The 27,019-nt window shown below is 49.4% G+C and overlaps 1 protein-coding gene across 4 annotated transcripts in view; it reads right to left on the reverse strand.

Moving 5' to 3' along the window:
- Positions 1–2,996: 2,996 nt before the first annotated feature.
- The window catches only part of chd7 (chromodomain helicase DNA binding protein 7), a 55,171-nt gene continuing 31,148 nt past the window's right edge, over positions 2,997–27,019 (reverse strand). For 3 of the 4 annotated variants that reach the window (XM_079347911.1, XM_079347910.1, XM_079347912.1), the window contains 33 exons: positions 26,668–26,782; positions 26,334–26,417; positions 26,074–26,211; positions 25,319–25,440; positions 24,880–25,123; positions 23,860–24,036; positions 23,619–23,762; positions 23,436–23,534; positions 23,170–23,350; positions 22,875–23,091; positions 22,524–22,719; positions 22,058–22,225; positions 21,498–21,677; positions 21,312–21,422; positions 19,590–19,801; positions 17,671–17,870; positions 16,672–16,831; positions 15,570–15,659; positions 13,027–13,130; positions 11,323–11,452; positions 11,042–11,157; positions 10,485–10,896; positions 10,187–10,395; positions 9,113–10,090; positions 8,628–8,794; positions 7,908–8,162; positions 7,588–7,758; positions 7,256–7,489; positions 6,951–7,166; positions 6,717–6,857; positions 6,527–6,631; positions 6,209–6,389; positions 2,997–6,093 (listed from right to left, as the gene is read on the reverse strand). In XM_079347911.1, coding sequence (XP_079204037.1) covers positions 5,072–6,093; positions 6,209–6,389; positions 6,527–6,631; positions 6,717–6,857; positions 6,951–7,166; positions 7,256–7,489; positions 7,588–7,758; positions 7,908–8,162; positions 8,628–8,794; positions 9,113–10,090; positions 10,187–10,395; positions 10,485–10,896; positions 11,042–11,157; positions 11,323–11,452; positions 13,027–13,130; positions 15,570–15,659; positions 16,672–16,831; positions 17,671–17,870; positions 19,590–19,801; positions 21,312–21,422; positions 21,498–21,677; positions 22,058–22,225; positions 22,524–22,719; positions 22,875–23,091; positions 23,170–23,350; positions 23,436–23,534; positions 23,619–23,762; positions 23,860–24,036; positions 24,880–25,123; positions 25,319–25,440; positions 26,074–26,211; positions 26,334–26,417; positions 26,668–26,782 — 7,279 coding nt within the window. In that variant the 3' untranslated portion in view covers positions 2,997–5,071. The remainder of the gene's footprint in view (positions 6,094–6,208; positions 6,390–6,526; positions 6,632–6,716; positions 6,858–6,950; positions 7,167–7,255; positions 7,490–7,587; positions 7,759–7,907; positions 8,163–8,627; positions 8,795–9,112; positions 10,091–10,186; positions 10,396–10,484; positions 10,897–11,041; positions 11,158–11,322; positions 11,453–13,026; positions 13,131–15,569; positions 15,660–16,671; positions 16,832–17,670; positions 17,871–19,589; positions 19,802–21,311; positions 21,423–21,497; positions 21,678–22,057; positions 22,226–22,523; positions 22,720–22,874; positions 23,092–23,169; positions 23,351–23,435; positions 23,535–23,618; positions 23,763–23,859; positions 24,037–24,879; positions 25,124–25,318; positions 25,441–26,073; positions 26,212–26,333; positions 26,418–26,667; positions 26,783–27,019) is intronic. The other variant, XM_079347913.1, reaches the window with a different exon arrangement.

Consider the following 27,019-nt stretch of genomic DNA (forward strand, 5'->3'; position numbering starts at 1 on the left):
ACGATGGGGAATTTTCCTGCAACCTTAAATTGCAGGTTTCCTTTCAAAAACGACCCGTATTGTCGTGTAGCTGCAGTGAAAGTTAATAAAGGAAAGCTCAAGTCAAATTGTATCGTGATAAAATAATACAATGAAACGTGTGTATGGCCACAGAGGTTAGTTTCTCTGAGCGTCACACATGAAGGCGTGTCGAAAACATCACGCGTCTGCTCAGGAGCGTGCGAGAAACATATTTTGTTATTACAATTCAGTGAAAAAGTAAAGTGAATACTTTTCACATAGCAAAGCTCCTGCTCCTGTTCTGAATGAGACAGGTCGACCAGTGTGGTCGAATAAATGGAAACTTTCTATAAACTTCAGAGTATGTTTAAGTATTCACAGCAATATGATCTTTTTTTTTTTAAGAAAAGAAGTCTAATATTTGACACAAGGGATTAGATAACATGGGAAGAACAGCCATGTAGTTATTGTTGTTTAACACCAAAGCTGTAGAGAAAGTCTGAGATTGGAGGAGTGTCTCTTTAATATAGATTATTTTCAACACACACAGTTGTTTACTGGGTTTGAAGACCCTGATTATCTTAATGAACAGTATGTTGGGTGACGAGGCTGGATATACACTCATCTCAAGTTCCTGGCACAGCGGAGAGCAGAGTAGCCGATAACAGCCGGAGCCATGATGCCAGGAGCTACTTCTGACTGAAGGGCTTTCAGAAACAAAGGCAGGCTTTGTTCAAACACATCACCGTGCAACACACACACTGTCACTCGGTTGCTAGGCTGATAAAGACTGTTGATTAAAAAACAATGTAATTATTTTGCAAAGTGTGTTTAGTAAAAACCGTGGCTTCTGCACACAGATTGTTTACATCGTGAATCGAGTCCCTGGAACAGCAAAGACTTCTTGTAAATGAGATGTTTTATTTTAAATTCCTGGAAGGAGCAGTGAGGGTAGAAGACGACATGCTGTGTGTGTGTGTGTGTGTGTGTGTGTGTGTGTGTGTGTGTGTGTGTGTGTGTGTGTGTGTGTGTGTGTGTGTGTGTGTGTGTTGTTGGGCGGCTGGTGGATTTCACGTCCCACTTCCTCCAGCGAGGCGATTAGGCCAGCCGTCTGTCACACACACACTCCACCTCTCTCCTGTCTGCTAGAGTAAACACACCCTGGCTCTAACCCATGTATTACTATCCTAGTGAGGACATTAGAGATACAATTAGTAAATGCTGCCTGTCCTAGATTTAATTGAACATCCATGGGCTCAACTTAACAAAAACACGACATTGAAAGTGGTTAAATGATAATAACCTCAGAAGAAACTACGTGCACAAACAAAACATTAGGCTCTCTGTTTCTATGAAAGTAAACCAAGAGATAAAACACGTGATGCTTTCACCTCTCTGACCATCATTTCGACTCAGTGAACAAATATGCCGTTCAAATACACACCCTCCTCCTGGCCTCGTCTTTTAAGCAGGTCTAGCAGTGCGGCTCGAGAAGAGGAACACCTGGTCAACATCTCATAGATGGATCGAGATCTTTTTTTTTTTTTTTCAGATTTCTTCAATATTTATATATTTTTTTAGACAAGCCCTTCTTCACAATGATGTCGAGAGAATAATTAAAACGAATCGACGACCACAAATAACACTTAAAATAATGACACCGGTGTGTTCTGCTCTCTGCTGTAATTGTCAAATGTTAAAATGCAAAGTGTTGTTAAGTGGCCAATTCATTGTGCACATGTTGGGATAACAGAGAAAGACTCCATGGTGAATCTCCTCCGATGAAGATGGTACAAATAGTTCGTCATTGACATTTGGCCATTTCTGGTTTGAAGTCACCAGCAGGCATTAGTTTGTCTCTGGAGCTGTGAATCGTCCTCTTTCATCTCGGAGGTCGAGGGTTTGATTCTGAGCTCCTTAGTCCATTGGCCAAGACACTCGACCCCATGTGCTCCAGCGGTGTGTGTGAGTGTATTAAAGTTAATACAGATGGCCTCTTCAGCGTGTGTTAATGTGTAGGTGTGACCTGCAGTGACCTCAGGTCCATTTAGCGTTCAACAAATGCAAAGAAGCCCAAGTGAGCTGAAATGAAGCCGACGTTACTGTATCTGTATTTCTTAATGTTTTATGGATCCAAGTTTCTGAATCATCAGCAATAGATGAAAACAAAGGCGTCCCTATTAGTTTTCACTGTATAAATGTTCCCATCTGCTCCGTCTCCTCAGTAAGGTTGACCAAAGGCCAGATGTGTGTACTGTGCTGTAGTGCTCAGAGGAGCAATGTAAGGGTTTCACACCAGCGACCGACTCTTCCTGCTCCCAGAACACACCGGGCTCAGTCAGACACCAGGACAGCTCTGCGTTGTGTTTGAGAGCAGTTTTCTTCTTTCTCCAGGCTCTGACTTTGAAGGAGTTTACATTGATTTATGTGTGATGTATTTTTGTGTTTCTGTTTGGCTGCTCGTTGTCTGTCTGAAACTCCGTTATGTGCAGGACACTCAACGAGTTTCTCTTCCTGGTTAAATAAAGGTTATAATAACATACACGTAATCATGCTCTCAAAGCAACATAGACATCAAAAGACTCGATGTTGTTACCGTCGTTTGTGGAGCAGCAAAGGCAGAACTGACTGCTAGCAAGAATGCATGAATATTAAATATGTAGGTTTGTGATTAATGAAGGAAATCTGCTCCATGTATTTTCTGCCTCTATGACACAAAATCTATTAAATATCCATAATAAAAAATAACTCCCCATCTGAACAGTGTTGACTTTCCAGATCGACTTGGTCAGAAAGTTTGAGATTTCAGATAGTCAGCAGCTCTGGAGCTCAGCTTGATTTCCTGGTTTGTTGATTTCAATCAAGACGACCGGAAAGAACATTTAAGGAAATAAATGAAGTTTTCTAAAATGCTAAATGTTGACCAGGCAGTGGGTGGATAGGAGCTGGGCGTCATGTGATCAGTCAGTCATGTGATAATGACACTGAGGCAGAGGTTTGGTTTCCTAGGCGAATATCATGATTCACTTTTATTAAAAGCATCATAGCTACAATTCATCATACATGATGTCTCCAAAAAGAAAACAAAAAAACAAGAAGACAAACACCCCAAAAAAAGAATGAAAAAAAAAACAAAAAAAAAAACAAAAACAACTTTACATGGTATGTCTGTAAACTTCAAGGCTAGATAAGAATTTGAGGTAATGCTCTTCAGCTTGCTGGCTAAAAGTAACAAAAAGTCCATTTTCAAGAAAAGTAGCTAAGTAATAAAGGTACCTGATTATTTTAACTCTTTAACACCAGTGCATCAACAGGAATAGAGTGAGACAAAAATGATTGCAGTACTTATTTGTCATCATTTACAGTTTTTTTTTTTTACGTTATTTATACGACACTTGTGGTTATTCATATTGTGTGTGTGTGTGTGTGTGTGTGTGTGTGTGTGTGTGTGTGTGTGTTGGGTAAGTGATGTTAGAACATTCAAAAGCTGCCTTGGTTATTGCTGTCTCAGCGTCAGAGAGAAGAACAAGAGGCTTCCATGTTCATGAAGGCCAAAAGGATGACTTCCCCTCTGTCCCAGTTCTCTCTCTCTGCCTCTGCTGGGTTGGCTGTAAGAGCGAATGTTAAAAAGACCTGGCCACTGTGTGTTTGTACTTTCAAATATTTTAACCAGTAGCAGCACTTGATTCATCTCCGACACTTCAAACTGGCCTCAGAAATGGAAACAAATCAAGTCCCACTTGCACTTTTCAAGTATTTTTTTTTTTTTTTTTTTTTAAAAAGGGTCAAGAGTTGAACTTTTCTTCACATGGAAACGTGTCTCAGTCATGCGTTCGGCCAGGCCTCGTGTCAGTGTGTAACTACAGAAACAGATTTGAAAGAAGGTCACTGGAGAGCAGCATTTGGTCTGAAACTACCAGGAACAAAAGAAAACAAAGGATTTGAATGTGGCGGCCAACGAGGAAACAAACAATCCGCTGCGTCTCCTTTAAAGGATCGAGCTGAATGATGGCGTCCCCGTTTGGACCGCCACTCCACATCCATTCACAGAAACCTCAGAGTGGGGACAACTGGGTCCAGCCTGCCTGCCACTCCTGAGCCTGCTGCAGCCACGTCACAGAGAGGGGCGGCCGTGCAGAGACTCCAGACTGGTGTTCAAACAGTGTGAGACTGGGTTTAACAGTATTGGTTCAGTGTGCACGCACGCACGCACACATGCACAAGCACACACACGCGAGCGTGCGAGGAAAACAGCTGCAAGTACTCTGAGAAACAGTTAAATAACAGGCTTTAGAGGTTAGAGTGTGTAGTGATGGACCTTTGAATCTGAGTGTGCATGTGTGCATCTAATGATCAAGTACGTAAAGGGATGAAGCTCGTTGTTGTAGTCAGTGTACGAGACTGAGTTTCAAGCCGGCCTACTTTTGTTTTCCTCTTCAGAGTCTACCTGATTTGATATGCGAGAACTTAAAATGTGCTCTGAAACAGAGCAGCTCAATCAAACTTTATAATACCCATGATTCCTTGGCAGCAGCTTCGTCAGACAGACAGCCCCGGTCAGCTGTGACGCACTTAAAATCAAGAACTGGTGACAGGAAACGCACGACTCGTGGGCCGTTTTCCTCTTTTCGCTGAGATGCTGCCAACAACCAACAACAACAAAACAGTCCAAAAGAAAAAGGAAAGAAAATACAAAATAAAGATCTGAGAGCTGAAAGCAGCAATAATAATATAATAATAATAACAATGGTACTAGAGGGAGCTTGTGGAGTCCTGTTTGAGGGAGAGTCAGCGTGCACACGCACGCAGAGAAGGGGAGGAGCCTGACTACTCTATTCATCTGAGAGATTTAACTTAAACACATCTTGGCCTCTCTGACGCATAGTAAATATACCTGGCCAAAAAAAAAAACAACAACAAATAGTGAGAGAGAAATCAACAACAATGTAAAGGAAATAGTTTGGATAATTCTTGTGGAGTTGTGTAAACGTAGTGAGGGGGGGGGGGGGGGGGGGGGGGGGGTTGTTAGTGGGGAGGAAATGTCCAAGGCCGATCAGTTATGCGTTTCATTTCAGTCACTCTTGTCCTTCTGTGGAGACGTGGCTGCCTCCTCCTCCTCCTCTCCTCCTCCGTCCTCCAAGACTGAATCCTCATCTCTGATCTCCTCGTCTGCTCTGCCCTCTTTCTCCTCAGCCAAGTCACTATCTCCTCCTTCCTCCTCCTCCTCCTCGTCCTCCTCCTCCTCCTCCTCCTCTGCAGCAGCAGCAGCAGCAGCTTTCGGCAGCCCCTTCTTCTCCTCCTGGTCCTTCGGGGGGTTTGCGGTCAACACGTTGCCACCCAGCGCTCCCACCATGGCGCTCTGCAGCTCGGCCAGGGTGGAGGCGTTGGGGAAGCCGGGGAGGCTGAGCCCGCCGAGGCCTGGAGGTAGGAACATGGAGGGGTAGAGGAGGCCGGGGGCCATGCTGGACAGGAGGAAGGGGTTGAATGCTAGAGAGTTGGCAGACATGCCCGCTGCAGCCAAGAGGGCAGCAGCGTCACCGTTGATTGATGCCTCAGCCGACGAATCAGCTGCTGGGATCTGTTGGAGCTTACTGACTGATTTCTCTGATCCGCCCTCACGCCCTTTCTCCTTCTTCTTCAGCTTCTTCTTCTTCTCTCCTTCCTCGTCTCCTCCGGTCTCCTCCTCATCGTCGTCGTCGTCTTCCACCTCGTCACAGTTGTCTGCAGCTTCTCTCCCTCGTCTCTTCCCCGCCCCCTTCTCGTTCCCCTCTCCCGCCGTTGTTCCGTTTGTGTTTGCCGACGCTGAGGCCGAGTTCGACGCCGCGGCCGCAGCGGCCGCCAGGTTGCCGCCGAACAGCCCTCCCAGGCTGAACATGTTAGGAAGGGCGGCCATGTTGGGCAGGCCGCCCATGCCGGGCAGCATGAGGGGCAGCATGGAGGCGGCGGCAGCACTCGCCGCAGCCTGCTTGGGGTCGGTGGGTTGAGGGAAGGCCATCAGACCAGCAGCCAACTGGAGAGACTGGAGGCTCTGCAGGGACGACAGGTCCATCCCCCCAAACAGACTATTCAACAGCAGGGGGTTGATGCCTCCGGCTGCAAGACAAACAGGGAGGGTTAAAACTTCATCCAAGCCGAGCTATGACGACCTTCCAGGTTTGACATGAAGCTACGTTACGTCAGTCAGTACTGATGAACATGCGTGTGTTACCTGCAGATGATGCAGCAGATGCCAGTGATGCCTGGGCAGCCTGCGCTGCAGCCGCCGCCTGTGCTGCAGCGGCTGCCTTGGCGATCTCAGATTTTGGTCGCCGGCCCCGACGACGAACGCCCTCCTCCCTGACTACGGGGCCGGTTAGAAGACGGTCAAACATGGCTTCTGGGAGGAAACCCTGTGTGAGCAAGGGGGAAAAAAAAAAGGTTCATTTGACAAACTCCACGCAGGAAAACGTGACCTTCCTCCTTCCGTAAATTCCTACATTTATTTGGACGCACGTCTCTATAAAGTTCATCATTTTTGGTTACTAACCGACTGCTTGACGATATCTGTCCAATCAGGGGCGATAGAAAACTCCGGGTTCTCCAGTAACCACCTTGGAAGCTCTTTCATTGGTGGAGCCATTGCCCCGCCCATCTGAGGAAAGAGACGTGACGTTTATTTTACAGATCAACGCAGAAAGAGAAACATCGTCATCATGGAGGAAAGATGTGGTGCTCACCTTTCGTCCGTTGCGTCTGTTGACGACGGGCACCCTCTCCTCTCCTGTCAGGGTGTTGATGTCGATCTTGTTTGGGTTACGACAGCGATGGCGCTTCTGCTTGGGCTTGGAAAACTGAGACAGCAACAACTCCTCGCTCTTCTACAGTCGAAACAGGAGCAAAGTTCATGAGTAACTTCAAACATAAAATAAAGTAAATGTCCCCATCAGTAAGAGAAGAGGAGGTCGACGTACTGGTGTGAATGCAGCCATGTCCATGGTGTAAGTCGGGTGCTGTCTGAGCCACTCGCCCAGCTCTTTGTTGGAAACCGCTGCCTCTTCCTCTTCCATGCTTCCCGAGGCCAGCGAGCGCGCACTGGGGCTTTGATCAGGGACAGCTAGAGGGCGCTGGGCACGAGTGACACCCTGAGCACCCTCAACACCCGACATCTTCGACTCTTCAGTCTCATCCTGAGCGTCAGAAAAGAGAGAGAGGAACATTAAGAAAAAAGAAACTTTTGGTGTTTGAATGGAGAGTGAAGGTCAGCACCGTGACGTACCCGTCCTGCTCGCTTGTTGCCCATAAACAGCAGATCCAGGCCCTCCACATTTTTTCTGCGGCCCCGCCTCCTCCTCATGGTGGGCAGGTCGGCTTCCAGTGAGCCGTTGGCTCTGTGTCCAGAGGGCGGAGCTTGCTGCAGCAACTCCATCTGAGCCTTGAGGGAGGGGCTCGTCACCAGAGCGCTGGGGAAGCCAGCTAATGAGGGAGACGCCTTGTGGTGATGATGCATACCCTAAAAGAGCCAATCAGAGAGCTTCAGTTAACACAGCATGTAAATACTGAAGAGTCGCACTCAGACTGCGTGCGTTACTGCCGGCTGTGTACGGGCACCTTGGTGAGGTCGATGGCGTGACTCTGCGTCTCGGCAGCAGCGTGACTCTCCCTGAGCTGAGCGACCATCTCCATCAGGTTACGTCTCTTCGCCGCCCTCTCCGCCTCAATCTCGATCTTCCTCCTCCTCCTCCTCCTCTGTCGTGGCACCGTCAGGCTCAGGGCATCCTCCTGCACAAGTCAGACAACGGTTACAGCCGCGTGCTCGGAGACAACAATGAACCCCAGTGACATCAGCAGCGTCACATGACAGCTCATTGACGTTGAGTTTCAGACAGGAAGTGAAAGCCCACGTGTGTGTTGGTGCACAGGACACTCACATGAGCCTGGGATAACGGCGTTTTGTCTTCACTGCCGCTGTAAGGCGTATGGACGCCGGCCATCGTCAGCTCGGCCAGGCTCCGCCTCTGCAGGGGGCTCTCGATCGTCATGGCTACGGTCGCTGGAGTTACCGAGGAGCCGTGGCCTGGCAACAGGTTGCCGGGGAAGTCAAAGATGTGGCGCCTGTTGACGGGCCACTTGCCCTTGAGGATGGCGTCGCAGATGTTATCCATCCTGTTGATCATCACTCGGTCCTGCAAAGTGAGGCGAGCACACAGAGGCCGTCAGGAAGCGTCGCCGTCAGGAAGCGTCGCCATCGAAGCGTTTATCAGAGAGCATTATTTTACTGAGACCAGCAAAGTGACAGTAACATCCAGTCCTGACAGTCTGATGAGTCTGCACATGTTCCTGTCGCTCAGAGTTTGAAGGAGAAGCATTCACACATCCAGCTTCAGACAACTGATCCTCCTCAAACAGGAAGGACTTCTGTTCAAAAGGTCAGATTTTTGTTTTTTACATGGACCATCCTAAAATGTATAATGGAGCTCAATCAAATCCTAAAAAACGCTCGTCACTGTTTACTTCTGAATAAATGTGTCTGTTATTATTTTATTGAACCAGCCTGATCACCAATATGTGGACGCTGTGGAGGAAAACATTCCTTGTTGGTGTTCCCAGTGTTCCAGGCTGAGCTGAGTCGGCTGCTGTCTGTGACTCACCTTGGGCCAGAAGGAGAAGCCGTACGCACGCTCCTGCAGAACCTGCAACGCCGAGGTTTCTGGAAGATCATCGGGGCAAAATCCATCTCTGGTTTCGTTTGGAGCCGACGTGCTGAGAGACGCGTTGCTCTCCTCGTCGAAGTTCTTGTGCTCCGACGCAGCGCTCACTAGAGAGAGAGAGAGAGAGAGAGAGAGAGAGAGAGAGAGAGAGAGAGAGAGAGAGAGAGAGAGAGAGAACGTCACGTGGTCACTCTTAATGAAATGGGTTTTTAAAAAATCATATCAAGGGAATTAATCTCATTTCATGATGTTGCCTCTGGAACTTAAACTCATTAAAAGCCGTCCAGGGCAGGAAGGGTTAACACCAGAAATAGACATGTGACCAAGCATGGCGCCACTGAATGGATGACTGCATCATGACAGGAAGCGAGGTGACACATCTGTGTTGAACCAAATTTAAAGCTTGAACAGAGAAATGATTTTACCTTCAGCCTGAGAGGACTTCTCTGACTTGTCATCTTCGTCCATCCTCTCCTCCTCTTCCTCTTCTGGGCTTTTCTCCGTGTCGGCAGACTTGAGGGATTTAGGCGACTCGGCGTTCTCCCGCTCCTCTCCGTCCGCCTCCTCTGGCGTCTTGTGGAGCGGTTGTTCTTCGGGAGAGGCGTCGGGCGGCGCTGGGATCTCAGCGGCTGGCTCGCTCGGCGCGTCCTCAGGACTCTTCTTCTCCTCCGTCACATCCTTGTTTTGGTCTTCCGGCAGGGAAATCGTCTCTCCTTCTCCACCATGCTCCTCACCCTGCTCCTCCGTTCCCACTTGAGGCTCCTCCTCCTTCTTTAGCTCCTCTCCCAGCGAAGCAGCTTCTTCATCTTTCACTTCTCCCATCTCTTCTTCCTTTTCTTTCTGGAGCTCGGGAGTTTCAGTCTTTGTACACGGGACGTCTCCTTCCTCCGTTTCCATTTTCACCTCCGTCTCCGCTTCCTCCACCTTCACCTCCTTCCCTTCTTCTCCCTCCTCTTTAGCTGCTTTCAAAGCCACGTCGGCAGCCGCTGACGCGCTGGCCAGCTCTCCAGGAGTGAGAAGAGGTGCGGCGGTGCTCTCAGCTGATCCAGTCTCCACTTTAGGGATCTCGCCGTAGGCTCCCGTTACCCGGCTGCTTCCCCGCTGGCTGGTGGCGCGCTGATGGGCCTCCAGGAACGCCAAGGTAGGGTCATTCAAGATGTGATAATCTGTCCGGCTTACGCCATGTTTGGAGGCGCCGAGCAGTAAGTCCCGATCATGGCGGCCGCTCTCCCACCACTCTGGGAGGTCTGCTGAGGGCTGGCAGAGTTTGAGGCGCTCGGCGAGCTGAGGGTGGGGGAGGACTTGCTCTCTGATGCGGCGGAGCAGCTCGATGCGGTACAGGGTGCGTGAGGCGCGCTCCTCTGTGATGGGGTCGATGATCAGCGTTGGATCTGGGAGTTCAGCTGATTCAAAGAAAGAAAAAAAATGTTTTTTTTTTAGTTTGCGAGATTAGAAGTGAAGAACGCTGAGTTAGACGTTCAACGAGCTTCAGCACCAACCTGTCTCAGGCTTGACCTGCATCCTGCAGACACGCTTACACATGGCGATGAAGGAGTAGTAATACTTCTCCAAACTCTCATCCGTTTTCTTGTCCAGTCGTGCGAAGGCCCTGAACTGCGTCCAGTCAAACTTCTGACGCTGCGTGTCGAAGACGACTCCGAAGGTGGAAACCACACGGTAGAAATCAGCCTCCTCCCGACGAGTCCATCTGAGCACAACAACAAACAACACGTTCAACCTCCACGAGTAGAGACGAGCTTCTCTGTGATCTTTGAACCCGGGTTCTCTCATGTATACCTTTGTCTCCTCTCCTTGAAGTACATGGCTCCGTCAGGCAGCAGGGCGCCGGCGGTCAACACGGGGGACGCCTCTGCCATGAACTGTCCCCCTTTAGCAAAGTAAGCGCTCCCTTTAGCCAGATACGGGCTTCCCTCCGCCATGAACATCGCCGATCCGTCGTGGATGTAGGCCGCTCCTCCTCCCGTGTCGGTAACCATGGCGATAGAGGGCATGAACTCCCTCCGCCGCCTCCTGCGACCGTCGGGCCGGTTCAGAGCCTCCTGTCGGAGCTGCTCTCTGCGGTTCGAGCGCTGGTAGGCTGTGATCAGGCGACGCAGACGCGCCGTCAGCGCCGAGGCCGCTGGCCAATAGAGTCGCTCGTTGGAGCCCGGCGCTCCACCTGAAGAAGCCACGCTTTGACCGTTCTCACCTGGTGATGCCAAAGACAGAAGAGAACAAGGGTACATCGTCAGAGGTAGTTACACTGTGAGTCATGATTTATCCTTCATGACAGCGTGTGTGTGTGTGTGTGTCAGGGGTTACACCGGTAACCTAGGTTACCGTCCATACTTTACCTTCAGCTTCACCTTCCACGGTTTCATCTTTGTCGTCCAGAGGAGAGTTGGTGAAGTCGTCCATCTCGTCTTTAAAAGGCATCCGAAGGGGTTTGTACTCGGGGTCCTCGTCCTCGCTGCAGGTCACAGTTCAACATTTCAGAGTCACTAAACACACACACTGATCCTTTTCATCACAAACACACAGCTAGTCAACATGTGAACGTTAGTCAGTGACACGTCAAGTCTTTAGAAATGTAACTGTGGTGTGTTGTGAGGACGACCGGAGCACGCTCTCTTACCCCTCCACACCATCTGCCATCATGTCAGAGCCCCTCTGCTCAGCGGCGATCGCCTTGGCGTCTGGCATGCCCACCCGCTCCAAGAAACACAGGGCGGGGTCCGCTCGCATCGAGTTGTACTTCTCATAGCCTGACGAGGAAGACAGAGAGGTGAGGAGGGGACGCAGACACAAACCTACACAACTACAAACACACACACACACACACACACAACTACAACCCTCTACACACACACACAACTACAAACACACACACACACAACTACAAACACACACACAACCCTACACACACAACTTTGAAAGAGGTCAACTCTCCTTTCTAGCTCATCGACTGACACCAGGCTACACCGTTCAAGACACACTCACTTTGACACACACACACACACTCTTTAACACACACACACACTCTTTAACACTCACACACACACACTCTTTAACACTCACACACACACTCTTAAACACACACACACACTCACGTCTTATTAAATGAGCGAGTAGATAAAAACAGCAGCAGAAGGGCAGACCCCGGGAGCCAGCTGCTGACAATACAGACAGCCTGCCTGTGTGTGTGTGTGTGTGTGTGTGTGTGTGTATGTGTGTGTGTGTGTGTGTGTGTGTGTGTGTGTGTGTGTGTGTGTGTGTGTGTGTGTGTGTGTGTGTGTGTGTGTGAAGCGTACACTCTGCTCTATGTGCGTGCTAATCCAAGAGCGCCTGCAGGTGCTCATTTGTTTCAGAGAGAGAGACAGAGAGAACGAGAGAGAGAGAGAGAGAGAGAGAACGACAGAGAAAGGGAGAGAGAGAGGGAGAGAACGAGAGAGGAGGAACGAGAGAGAGGGAGAGGAACAAGGTGTTTGTGTCATAGCATCTTTGAAAGTAAGCTAGTGTGTGTCTGTGTGTGTGTGCGCGTGTGTGCGTGTGTGCATGCATGTTTGTCCGTTAGGATCGTTCAAGCAGAACAGATTAGAATGTGCAGATCCTACTGAGACACATCAGGAGCGAGGGGGGGGAGGGGCGAGGAAGTGAGAGGAGCAGGTGGGACGAGGAGAGAGGAGATAGGAGAGAAGAAATCAGAGCGAGGAGAACTGGAGGAAGAGAACCACTCATTCTCAATCAAAGCTGGGAGTCCATGTGTGTATTAGTCCCCCCCCAGGGCCAGGCGTGTAAATGAGGATCATGATTAACTGTGTGTGTGTGTGTGTGTGTGTGTGTGTGTGTGTGTGTGTCCTAATTGAATCATAGAGGTTAGCAGTGAAGGAAAAATGATGAGCATCACACCAAATGAATAGAAAGGAGGAGGTGAGTGTCCAGGTCTGGAGAGCTGACCGACAGGGAGGAAATATTTAGTTGATGAAATCTGAGATCTTCTCTGACACCTGTATCCCGCCGCAGAGCAGATGCTAACACACAGCCAGCGGGGAAAAACAGCCATCAATCACAGCCTGTGCAGCACAGGGGTCTGCCAGCTGTGTACCGCTATTACCATAGCAACACCAATCACCTGGTGGCAGTAAGAGGGGGGAGGGGCTTGTTCTGATGATCCAGATCAAGAAGGAAGAAGGACACCAGTTTATGTGTGTGTGTGTGTGTGTGTGTGTCTGTATTTTTTGTGTGTCAGTGTCTCTGTTTTTTTGTCAGTCTCTGTTTGTGTGTGTGTGTGTCTGAGAGTGTGTGTGAGTGTGTGTGTGTGTGTGTGTGTGTGTCTCACCATGTTTGAAGACACCGATGAGTAAGGACTTGTCGGCCTCGCTGTCCCACCAGTCAGCTGGGACCTCGGCATGAAACGGTTGAGGAATCCAGACGTCCAGCTCGCTGTGCAGAGAGAAACATCATTAAAGATTCAACTCAAACATTCGGCTGCCAAACACAGAAAAACAAACAGCAACAGCAGAGAGAAGCCTTCTGACTGCAAACATTAAAACATGATCTTAATGGGCAGATGAGTTTATTCATCTACAGGTTTAACAGGACAAGAGGCAGCAAAAATCAAACCTCCTGCAAGACCTGTGTGTGACACCAACCTGGAACCACCATGTGATTATTTAACAGGGTCTGTAGCTTTAAGACTCGTTTCCACACAGCGGTCCGGTATGGGTCGGTACGGTTTGGTTCGATTAAGCCCGATCCCGTTTGTGTTTCCACAGCTACCCATGTCCTATTTGGTAGGCAGCGTGTAAGCTGGATGACGATAGCCGCTAAGTAATAGCGTCATATGATAGCAGCTAACCGCTAACAGCTAACTAATAAATTCAGCAAAGGAGAAAAATGCTACACAAACAAAACCCACACTGGAGACATCCAGCAGTTCATCCACTCTCTCACTGTCATGTGACTCTTTATAATAAAAACTCAATCCAGCTTTGTTTCAGAGGAGGCTGTGTGCTGCGAGGAGAAATACAGACGTAAACAATCAGCTGTGTGTTATAGTCAATAGTTTAAACACGGCAGAGTTTTGTTTACAGACGTAACACAGGAAGTGACGATTCTTTCAACCAATCAGTGGACTGCAGTGTTTAGCTCCACCTTTTCAGGTCGGCTTCACATTCTTTGCACCCCAACTGAAGGGTCCCAAAAAGTGGGACGGTACGGATCGGTTATTTGGGAATCTTTCCCGGGATTAGTCTATGGAAACGCCGCAAAATGTGCGCCGTACCGAGACGAACCGAGCCGGACCGCTCGGTGGAAAGTAATTTAGGCAGAGTCACAAATGACTGAGTTCATCATTACTGAGTCCAAACAGCTTTCCAGGACGGAAGCAGGTGAGCTCAACTTCTCCCTGAGTCTTGTAGGTCGAGGCGTGTCAGAGAGTCGGTGCCTCTAGTCACTCAACTCACGACTCTTCTCGTTGTGTTGTAGCTTAAATGCTGCTTCTCGTGTTCCCCGTCGTCTCGTTTAAACAGTTTTTGTCTCGTCCGTTTATCTTCTCACCTTTTTTCATTTTCCGTTTCGGGAAGCTAAAACGCTTCGACTGCCAAGATAAGGCCCGCCTCCTCTGCTCTCCTCATCACTGCCGTTCATTTTTCAGAGAAGCCATTTCAACCTGCTTCATGACTCATCTCTACATCCCTCGAACCCGACCTTAAAGACACAGGAAGAGGTTCTCTGACTACAGCTCTCAGTCTGCCTGGGTGAGGAGTCTCCTTATGTTCGGACATTTTCTCAAGTCGACACTTTTACAAACGCACGAAAGACGAGGGTACGAACCCTGCTGTCTGCATATCCTCAATGTGCAGAATGAGCACACTAATATTCTGTTCTCTGTTGGCAGCTCGTACCATCATCAGACTGTGAATCCCGACATTTTAGATTCATTTAGGATTTAGTATCAGACCGTCAATGAAATAAAAAAAGAAAAAAATGTCCTGACACAAAAACATCTGACCCTGAATGTTCCCGTGGGGAGAGCACCCACCGCTTCTATGTTGGGGCATCCAACATAATCTCCAATGAGGGGGGGAAGAAAAAAAAACAAAAAAACGGGTGGTGGAAAAAGCTGTTAGCGGCGAGTTACGGAGAGAAAGAGTCCAATGTAGAAGAATAAACAATGGAAGCAGAAGAGTGAGGGTGACAGGAGCAGAGAAGGAACCCTTATCTCTGCAAACAGCAGCATGCCCAGCCTTGGCAACGCACACATGCACGCCAAGACTGGCACGCTAAATCCCCCTGGCATATGTTGGCGAGATGGCAACCCGTATGCTCACGTCTGGCATGCGTTGATACATGCGTGCGCACACACACACACACACACACAGGGGTCTGTCACTGTAGCCACTGAGGGAGGGGGGAGGGAGTGACGGAGATCAGCATGAAGTGCACGTGCTCCACATTATAAATGCATTCACATCTGGGTGAAAGGATGATGGGAGGGGGAGGGGACTTGAGGAGAGACGAGAGTGCACTGCAGAGACAAGGAGAGATGGACAGATGGCACAAAAAAAAAAAAAAGTGTGGCAGAGGAAAAGACGGAGGAAGCAGTGAAGACCAGTCAAGTAAACAAACTCCTGACCTTGATATTTAAAATCAACTGTTCGACACTTCACACTCAAAGTTAGAAAATAAAACTGCGTGATTCCCCCCCCGACACAACAAGCGCTGTACGTGTCAGAATAGAGGCCAGACAGAAATACACACGAGTAATAATTCATCAGCTCACTGCGACCATGCATTCATCAACAAATGTCAACACGCTGACTGTGTGTGTAAAGGATTCAGTCATCCGGTGAAGACGTGCAGGTAAAAGGTTGAACCCACCTGGAGTCAGCTCCTTCCAGTATACGCTCGGCCTGGTCACCTATGACTTCCTGCCGCAGATAATACAGCATCCTCACCCGGAGCAGCACCCTGAAAGAACAAAGGAAGGTGGGTGAGATGGATTCAGATCAGAGTCGGTGCACTGGAAGATTACAGACAGGAAGTGACAGAGGCCGCTGTAACATCTGAACGTCCTGTGTGACGTGTCCGAGCGGAACCAAAGATACAAATACAATAACATTATAGATCAGGTACACGGGTTACACTGATAAACTCTGAAGAACAACATCATAAACATGACCTCTGCACTTCTTCATGACGCCATTCACACCAGCACAAAGAGGAAGTGACTCTGCTTTGTACTTCCTGATAAAAGTTCATCTCTAACAAAGATAATCTTCATCTAAGTGAGCGTCGCGCCGACGTGTTTGGAGCAGAGGACGGGGTGGGAATGGCGGGGACGGGAGGAGCGAGGGGGGAAACGATTGAAAGAGCTGTGATGAAAGGGAGGGAGCAGAAAGTTTGGAGAGACAATTGAGGGAGTGGAGAGAGGCTATAAAGACAGTCATTCTGCAGCGTGTGTTACGGCCACACTGTGTGTGTGTGTGTGTGTGTGTGTGTGTGTGTGTGTGTGTGTGTGTGTGTGTGTGTGTGTGTGTGTGTGTGTGTGTGTGTTGTTGGCAGGCAGTGTGTGCTCATCCATCAATGTGCCAGGCCTGATTAGCCACACAACACTGTGCTCTAGCATAGCAGATGGCACCACATAATCACCCCCAAGTGTGTGTGTGTGCGCACACACTTGTGTTTGTGTGTCTCTCACCCACTTCCAACAGGTCTGCCTGCCTAGCACCTGGGTTGGCACACAGCCAGCCACCCCCCCACTCCCCACCCCCCCCCTCTCTCACACACACACTTCCTACTAAAAAAGTTAAAATCTTGGAATTGAACGAGCGGGGCAAAGGTGCAAATCTCTCCGACAACAGGAGGAAGAGAACTGACCATAGAGTAAACAAGAGTGTGTGTGAGTGTGAGTGTGAGTGTGTGTGTGTGTGCGCGTGTGTGTGTGCGTCTGTGTGTGTGCGTGCGTGCAGACGAAGCCTACTTGTTACAGTGATGTTTCAGGTGTCTCTTGTAGCTATCCTCTTGCAGTAAGTGGTCAGGGTTGCAGCTGGCGAGCCAATCAGCTCGTGGAGTCTGTGGAGGCGGGGCCTGTTGTTTGCCCTTCTTGCCCTTCCTGCCCCGAGGGACCGGGGTAGACAGACCTGGAGAGAGAAGCACGGAGTGAGGATCCAGTGTGGTAATCACTTTCTACAAACGACAACCTGGAAACATCAGTCGAGCATTTCCAGGAGTTTTTTTTTTTGTTTTCAATGAAAAATGGATTTAACATCCACGGACTCAGGTCTGGATAGAGCAGCTCTGACATGTTGCCCTTTTCCTCATGAGCCTAAAGGGAGACAGTGTAATGTTTACAACAGACACTATCAGGACAGCTCTTTATATCAATGTTACAGAGAGGGACAACATCCGGCCAATCAGAGGAGAGCATGGAGCAGCTCTGTTATGTGCACATGGATCCTCCCTCCTTCCTGAGTCATACCTGCTGTGTTCAAACACGGCCTGTAAAGGACCAGCCTGGACAAAGAGCGAGGCCAAATAATCTGTCGACACACGCAGATCAACTTTGTTTTTTTTACACATGTCCAGATTTCTAATGGCGTGAAAGCGGCTGAAGTGAGTTACTGCCGGCTGGCCTCAAATGTATGTGTGTGACAAAGCATCAGGAAGCGTGTGACACCCTCAGGAGGGATGAAATGTCCGGTCACATTAAAAGCCTCTTTACTCAAATCAAAGGTGCTCGTGTGTCTTAGGTCTTTACGGGGAATCTTTTCATTGAGTCCGTCTGCAGCTACTGTGAGAAAATCTCCACCAGCTACACTATCAGATTTATGACTTCAAACTATTTGCACGCCGGGTCGTTTTCTCTGGTCATGTGACCCGTTTGAGTTGAGTTACTTTAAAGGCAGTAGCTGCAGGTTTCATTGCGTCAGAAACACACAGCTGGACTTGATATGTGATATGTGAGGCGGCGTGTTTCTACCCGAGTGGTTGGTCAGCGTCTTGGTGGTCCCATCTTCGCTGGGAGTGATCAGGTCCCAGATGAAGCTCTTGATGTTCTCGTCACCTCGGTAATGCAGCAGGCAGTAGGCCAGCAGGGCTCGGCAGATGGTCTCCACATCGCTCTCCTTCAGGGGGCGCTTGAAGCGACCGTGAGCCAGGATGTCACCCCACCTTCCCCAACTACAGCCGCACAGAGAAACCGCACAGATTCACAGAGTTCAGACACATGAGACTGTAGAACATAAAGTTAGTCTTCACAATCAACCCGCTGATCTTTTCCTCGTGACGCTGACTCACAGCGTCATGTCCAAATGAACCGAACCCGTGAATATGACGCAAACTTGTTGGAGCCCAAAATGTCTTAAATACAGTCGATAATGTAACAAAATACTGAACCCGAAACGTAACAAGTTGTTACATTATTAGGAGAAAAATATTTGACCCATACTGTAATAAATAAGCCGGGGGAATAAGTAATGACGTATTTTTGTTGGCCAATCTGAAAAAATGGTGCCGGTGGTTCCTGTGAAAATTCATCTATGGAATTTTTTCATTGGATTTTGGATGAAAATAAGCCACAGACATTATTTATAAACCCACGGTGACTTTTAGAGTTAGGAGCATGGTGCTAACATGCTAACTCACTTCCTGGTTTTAGGACTCAAGACTAAAGCAGCCTATAACTGACCCAACGTGCAACAGCTGCTTCCATGTTGGGTTAACATGTGAACATGTTTTGGGCTCTTTGTTACATTTGGGGCTCAAACAGGCTTTTCACTCCTCGTTCTGTAAAGTTCCTCCTTCCTGCAGCACGACACATGAATGCATCCACACAGTCAGCTGACCTCAGGGCCGGCACAGTTTCAGACCGTCTTGTTTTTAAGGAGAATTGTTTTAAATGGCGTTTCCTGATCGTAAGTGAGGCATGCAGCGCAGTCTTCCTCTGAGTGGTTTCAGACGGGCTAAAATGGAGGACGAGTGAGAGTGAGCTGAATGATGGGAAAAGACAACAGCGCGGCGAGCAGAGAGGACGGGCTCAGTCAGACAGTGTGTGTTTTTGTGTCCTACAGCCTCGGGCCACAAGACTAGACTGTTACAATAACAACGCTGACATCTCCGCAGCACCACTGCCCCCTCGCACAAACGTGCACACACACAGACACGCACACACAGACACGCACACACAGACATGCACACACAGACACGCACACACAGACATGCACACACACACACAGACACGCACACACACACACAGACATGCACAAACGTGCACACACACACAGACACGCACACACGCACACACAGACACGCACACACGCACACACAGACACGCACACACACAGACATGCACACACGCACACACACAGACATGCACACACAGACACGCACACACAGACATGCACACACACACACACAGACACGCACACACACACAGACACGCACACACAGACATGCACACACAGACACGCACACACAGACACGCACACACAGACATGCACACACACACACAGACACGCACACACACACACAGACATGCACAAACGTGCACACACACACAGACACGCACACACGCACACACAGACACGCACACACGCACACACAGACACGCACACACACAGACATGCACAAACGTGCACACACACAGACGTGCACACACACAGACACGCACACACAGACACACACATGCACACGCACACACACACAGACACGCCAAGTCAGCCAGAAAAATGGACCCTAATGTGGTCAGGGTGTCACTTTGCCTGTGTGTGTTTGTGTGTGCGTGTGTGTTAGAGCTGGGCAAGTGAGGGTTTATGTTTCTAAATACAATGGGAGAAGATGTGTTATTTCATTGGAGTGGTGGAGCAGCGATGTGTGTGTGTGTGTGTGTGTGTGACTGACCCGTAGACCAGCAGGTTCTTCTCCACCCTGAAGCACTCGGACCGGGGGTACCCCTGGGCTTTGTCCTGGGGCCGTCGCGGTTTGGACGAAGGTTTGCTCGGTTCATCCTCGTCACTTTCCAGGTCAGAGAACTCCAGCATCTCGTCCTCTTTGACGCTGCTGTAGTGCCGCGTCTGCTTCCTCACTCGCGGCGTGTCGATCACCAGTGTGTTCTGGGGACGCATTCAATTAACGGGTTAGCCGATTGGTTTTTAACAGCAAGGCCAATTTTTATTCCCCCCTCTGGATTGTTGTTTTTTCCTCCTCATTCACAACAAACCTGGTTTCAATGACAACATGTGAAGCACTTTGACACATCTACACTCAGTGACCTCCTGCTCCGGTCTGAGCTTCTGTTATGTGGATGTTGTGCTCCGTGTTTCCTTCCTCACGCTGCTCAGTTCAAACTCTAACTGGCATTAATTATGTTGTCTAATGAATTACATTTTTGCTCAATTAATTTGACCCCCCCCCCCTGCAATGCCATTAATATGCGCAAACAGGGCAGTAGTTAGTTCTACAATTATCACAGAGCGCCGCAGTCATTTCCATTTTGACATCACACAATAAGAAGTCCCCGGGGAGCCCGGATTCACTGTAGTGCTGGATTAGGGGTTCCAGTCGAGGGCCCTCCATGAGAGGACCAAACCAGGAGGGACAAATATCAAACCATAAACAAGCATGGAAATACAGAGAGCAGTAATGTGTGTGTGTGTGTGTGTGTGTGTGGATGCTGCACTGTGTTTGTGAGAATGTGAATGAATTTGTTTTACTGTGAGTGTGTGCGTTTGCGTGTGTGTGTGTTTGTGAGAATGTGAATGAATTTGTTTCACTGTGTGTGTGTGTGTGTGTGTGTGTGTGTGTGTGTGTGTGTGTGTGTGTGAGCGAGCACGAGCCTAAGTGATATATCTCTGTACCCTCCAGGCATCTGCGCTCTGTTAAGTGGAGCTAAGCAGCTTACTCTCTCACGCTCAAACACACACAAGAGCAGAGAAACACGGGTAATTAAAGGAAGAGAGGAGATTCCCAACTGTCAATTTTAATCTCTCGCTCGCTCTCTCTCTCTCTCTCTCTCTCTTTTTACTTCCCTCCTGGTCTTCCTGTGTCTGTCTCCCTTTCCTCTTTCTAGCACGGACTAATAACCACAGCTCGTCCCCTGGACGGCCTGACAGAAAGGGGACACTGTGACTGTAAACACAGTGTGGCTCCGTAATGAAGAGGGTGTGTGTGTGTGTGTGTGTGTGTGTGTGTGTGTGTGTGTGTGTGTGTTTTGTACATGGTTGAGGTTCATTACAAACTGTAAAGCTCTGACTCATGGTTGGGACTCCTCGGGTTGGATGGCGAGCTCTGGCGGCCCTGAAGGCTCTTCCACTGGTTCACCTTTTATTCACGCTGCTCCCTCACTGTCTGAGTCTTTATATCATGAAAACTTTCAAACTGTATTCTCTGGGCTCCCTGTCCCAAACCCTCAGCCTGGAATCTATTGACTTCAAGGTCCTTGAATGTTTTTAAATCTAAGATTAAAGACCTGGAAGCAGAGTCTCCAGGATGCTGATGTTTTTAAGTTCCACCTCGCCTGCCTTTGTGCTTTTTGCTGCTGCCGGTCTCGCTCAGGTCTCCCTTGAAAAAGAAGTCGTTAATCTCCATGACAATAACCCGGTTAAATCAAATAAAACACCGTACCCGTCCGTTGATGGCATCCATGTCCAGCTCTGCCTTCTTGGCCCATTTCTGCCAGAAGTCTGGATCCTCCAGAGAAATATCTGTGCGATTGCCCGCAGCAACAAAACTGGCCTGCAGACAAGGAGCGGGGACGTTAAACTCCAGCTGAGTGAGCAGGCCGTGAGTGAATCAAACGCCGGCGCGTACCTTAGCGAAGGTAGAGCCTTTGCCCTCCGACTCGATGGTGATGGTGTGAGTTCTTCTCTGCAGGATCTGGTCGATATCTTCCTCACAGAATTTGGAGCCTTCGTCTTCCTCATCCATCAGAGCTCCGTATGCTCCCTTTCTCAGAAGGTCCTCCACTTCTTTCTTTGACAGCTGCTGGACCTGGCCAACAACAACAAACATGTCTCACCCTCTGTGTGTGAATCCTCTTCAAAGAAGAGACTGAACTGTTATTTGTAGCATTATTATGTTATGCTAGTTTTCTGCCTCACACCTATGTACACTTCACTTCCTGTTTGATAAATACTGAGACTGGCTGCCCATCTATCTGTAGAGAAAAACTGGGGCTCCCTCGTCCTCGTCTTCACGCCAGCAGCAAGCAGACACAGAGCGTCCTTCACTTTTCAAAAACAAACCTCCTGACATGTAGCGGTGACTTTCTGCTCTGTGCATGTGAGCGTCACACGTGTTATAACCTCAGACAGGGAAACACCAATCTGAGTCTTTGACGTCGACGCTGAGCGTGTGCTTTTGTCTCTCACCCCGCTGTTGGCGTTCTCGCGTCCACTCATACTCTGCAGGACGGCTTTGTCCAGGCCCAGCTTCAGACTGGCCTTGTCGAACATCTCCCTCTCGTAGCTGTTTCTCGTGATCAGTCGGTAGATCTTCACCGCTTTGGACTGGCCGATTCGATGACACCGAGCTTGAGCCTGAAAAAGGGACACATTTAAGAAAGCTTGTTTGAGTGTTTGGTGCACTCAAGGATATTCATGTGGAGATGTGATAATCTGCTCCAGTGATTTAGAGGGACGTGTGGCTGGTTAAATCCAAGTCCACACTTCCTGTCCTGACGCAGGTACAGGAGCTGCGACAGTGCTGGAGCTCCTCACATCTCAACCTCTCCTGAAGTTCTGTCTTCATAGATCAGAGAAACTCTAACTTCAAACCTTCAGCAGCGTCTCGGCGTATTGAGGCGTCGTCTCTACAGACACGCTGACTGGTTTGTACCTGCAGGTCGTTCTGAGGGTTCCAGTCAGAGTCGAAGATGATGCAAGTGTCTGCTGCGGTCAGGTTGATGCCGAGTCCTCCGGCTCTCGTGCACAGAAGGAAGACGAAGCGGTCCGAGTCCGGTCTGGAGAAGCGGTCGATGGCGGCCTGCCGCAGGTTTCCACGAACTCTGCCGTCTATACGTTCGTAGGGATATCTGATACAGGACGGAGCGAGCACATAGACATCCATTTAATGAAGCTCATGCCAGTGAATGCACAGTATATTAATAAAGAAGGTGTGTTAGTGATGAAAGGACGTCCTCTCTGATCCTTTAACACACCTTCATGTCGTCCTTATTATTACTCTCACCGTTTCTGAATGAGGTAGTCCTCCAGAATATCTAGACAGCGAACCATCTGACTGAAAACCAGAACCCTGTGTCCGCCCGCCTTCAGTTTGGGCAGCAGCTTGTCAATGAGAACCAGCTTGCCAGCAGCCTGGATCATAGCTTGGAGAGCCATCTCCGGTATGTCCGTCCTGCCTCCGTGGAAATCTCGGAACTCCTCGGCGATCTTCTCCTCGGCTCCTGGAAGAAAACTCATCCATCAGCGAGGCACAGAGGGTTACAGCTACACGGGTCTTTAGCTTCAGGTGGTTTTCATACCGTTAATGAGGTAGGGGTGGTTGCAGCATTTCCTCAGCTCCATCATGGTGTTGAGGAGGTTGGGCACGCTGGAGCCCCCGCCACCTCCTCCACCGCCCCCAGCACCTCCTTTGGAAAGGAAGGAGAAGTTCTTCTCCAAGATGGCCCGGTAGTATTTCTTCTGGATGTTGGTGAGCTCCACCTACAGTGAGAAAAACCACAGCAGTTCATTCAGCGTGTCATGGAGATGAAGGGTCACGCTCAGTGCGTCTTCAGGTCATCTCTACCTCGATGATGGTCTCCTCTTTAGGCGCCAGGTTCTTCTCCACGTCCTCCTTCAGTCTTCTCAGCATCATGGGCTTCAGAATGGCCTGCAGTTTCTGAACCTGTGACGTTCCCGACATGAGTTAGCTGTTCAGCGGGGAAATGAACGGGAGGCTAAAGATGATGACAGTGGCCCTGCTCCTCACCTGCTCTTCAGTCTTCAGGTCTCCAAACTCGGTCATGAACGTTTGTTCGGACGGGAAGCGCTCCGGCTCCAGGAAGTTGAGTAAACTAAAAAGCTCCTCGACGGTGTTCTGGAGGGGAGTTCCTGTCAGCAGAACTTTGTGCTCCTGCAGGAGAAGCAGAAGAGAAGCCGTCGTTATGGAACATTTATAATGATGGGGCTGTGGCGTGCACCCTCCGAGACCCTCCTTATCCAGCACTCACCATGTCCATCATCTTCAGTCCTTCCAGTAGTTTGCAGTTTCGGTTCTTGAGGCGGTGGGCCTCGTCTATCACCACACAGCGCCACGGCACGCTGCGGAGCTCGGGGCAGTCGGTGAGAATCATCTCGAACGTCGTGATCACCGCGTGGAACCGGTACGCTCCCTTGATTATCTTGCCCTGAAGAGAGGAAACAAAGTGAAGGACCGCGAGCTGAAACTATGAAACAGGCTCTTCTGTAGCTTCAGAGAAGGGAGGGAAAGTGCTGCGGTGTGTTCACTTTAATAAAAGTCTGATTTCACTGCATGTCCCTCTGATACACACACCGCCACATCACTGACCTTGAGGACGACCTCAGGCTAGCTTAGCAGCCAGGCGTTTGTAAGAACAGTGCTTATTCTACAGAGAGGCGTTAGCAGCGTGAGGGCTTACAGCTCAAGGAGTGTAAAGAGCTTACACAGCACAGGAGCCCCGTCCATCCTTCCCCGGCTCATCTGCTGACTCTCTCACACGGCAGCGTCTCATTTCTTCTGTCAAACTCAAACAGACTCATCCTCGTGGTGCCGACGCTCTGCTGCAAGCTGTGACCTCACTGACAACGCAGCCCGCCCCGCTCACTTCCTCTGTCTCATTTAATCCTCACTCAGACGCTTGAACTATTAATGCTGGGCTGCCATCTAGGCTGCACCATGACTTATTACATCTGGACAGATGTTTTAATCCGATCAAATATTCACTTCTATTTATTTTGAACATGTGCCAGTAGGACAAACACCAATCACTATTAATAAGCTGCAACATGACTGAAGGAGTGGAATGAAGCTCATTTAAACCTGATCCCTTAAAAACTCACCTCTACATATTTACATATAAACAACAATAAATAAATAGACAATTTGTGAAAACAGCCGATTGTTAAAGCCTCGTGTTTGGAGTGAAACGTCATGTTGAACGATCACAGCTTCATAAACCTCAGCAGCAGCAGCAGCAGCCGTGTTGTTGCTTGTGTTTCCTCTGGTTTACCTGTGCGTCTCTGTAGTACATCTCGTAGGCCTGGATGGTCTTGCGGCTGGCCTGGCTGCCGTGGTAGACCACGGCGTTGAGCTCCGTCCAGGTCCTGAACTCCCTCTCCCAGTTGGGGATGGTGGAGAGCGGGGCGATGACGAGGAAGGGCCCCTCGATGCCCTTCATGTAAATCTCATTGAGGAAGGTGATGGACTGGATGGTCTTTCCCAGACCCATCTCATCAGCCAAGATACAGTTACGTCTGCGGAGGACAGAGAAGTGTGAAGACCCCGCAGACGACTAACACAACCTGACGTTACATCAAAAACAAGACAAGCGGACGTCACTTCAAACAGCGTCAGCGCTGAATGAAGATGTTCATGCAGAGACCAGTGGACATAATGAAGACCACCTGAGACCATGAGGGGCAGCACTGCAGACGTGTTGGGGGACTTACGAGTTGTACCAGTTGAAGGTCAGCCAGTTGAGGCCTTCCAGCTGGTATTCCCTGAGTGCGTTGCTGTTCCTGTAGTCCCTGGAGCCCTCCAGCTTCTTCCAGTCGGCCGCAGGAGGTCGATCCTAGGCAAACAGAAGATGCATAAGGACTGGGACACTGCTTCAACCAATCAGCAGGACGCTTCCTGTTCGTAAGGTTCAATCTGGTCTCTGTAAGGTCACAATATGAAGCGTGATACAGAGTGTTTTAAAGCTCCCATACTCTGCACTTTTATGTGTTTACTAAAGTGTGTTTACTGTACTGCAGCTCCACGCAGCGTCTCTCATGCGCCCGTGTGTCTGACGCTCAGACGGCCTTTATAAAGAAGAGCTGAGTGGAGGTTAATGACACGCTTCTCCAGGAGAAACAGTTAAAGAGGAAGGAGTGATGGACAGAAAGAGCTCAGCCAGACAGCTGCTTCTGTTCAGCATTAAACATACTGTTAGTGGTTTGGCCTGGCCACAAGAGCAGGGTGTGTGTGTGTGTGTGTGTGTGTGTGTGTGTGTGTGTGTGTGTGTGTGTGTGTGTGAGAGAGAGAGAGAGACCACAAGAACATGGCCCTGTGGAGAGCAGTTAAGGGAGCTTTAAATCTGAAGGGGAAAGATGCAGGCGTCCGGCCAACACACACAGACCAAGCATGAAAAGAGGCCCAGAGGGAGGAGGCTTCATGGATCCACCTCTCACACACACACTCACACACACACAACGCCACTCACCACTCGTTTAGTGTTCGGTGTGCGTGCTGCGATGCCTTCATATTCCTCGATTTTGGACTGGTCAATGTCAGCCTTCAGCTCCCAGGTCGAGTCCTCGTAAGGCAGACTGCACCATTTCACCAAATATAAGGTCACCATCTGGACACAAACAAACAAACGCAACAGGAGAGACTTTGGTGAGTGTGTGTGTGTGCGTGTGTGTGTGAGTGTGTGTGTGAGAGGCTGAAACCATAAAGGATGACAGGAAGAGATCAAAGCACCTCTCCGTTTTCGTCTGTGCTCTCTGAAACGTCCAGGACACGGTCCACCTCCACGTAGTCCGGGTTAAAAGGCTCGTCGTCCATCTGCAGAGGGAGAGGGAGACGTTTGGTTGTCAGCAGGAGAAAGACAACTTGAGAATAACGTGAGCTGAGGCCAGATGATTTCTATCCAGCGTGCGTTGAGGAAGCACATGTTTAAAATCTGTCCCATCCCATGTTTCCATAACGCTCAACACTTGTGTTTACTGACACGTTTCAGCTGCTGAGCTGTCTGTGCACATGATCCGTGTTCTGGATGGTTCCATGGTCTCCTCGTGTCAGCAGCAGGGCTCACCTCAGTTATGAAGCTGTTCAGTTGCTGCTTGGCCCTGAACCTCTTGACCTTCTGATGGATCCTCTTGTCCTTTTCCAGCTCCTCCAGGTCCGCCCAGCGACAGTGAAGGTACGAGCTGCGACACACAGAAACGAGCCCATCACTCATAAAGGAAGAGGGGAAACATCTTCAAAGACTGTATGACGTGCAGCCATCACAGGAACTACTTTATGAGTACGGTGTAGTGATCTACTCTGTGTGTTGGTGGAAGCACACAGCTCCACAGACGGTACAGAGGTGGGATCACCTCATGACGCCTCTGCTACTTTCAGACTGAAGGCCAGATGTCATCGCCACTTCAAACAGCAGTGTG

Source organism: Symphodus melops (assembly GCF_947650265.1).
Source record: "Symphodus melops genome assembly, chromosome: 7".
Classification (NCBI taxonomy): domain Eukaryota; kingdom Metazoa; phylum Chordata; class Actinopteri; order Labriformes; family Labridae; genus Symphodus; species Symphodus melops.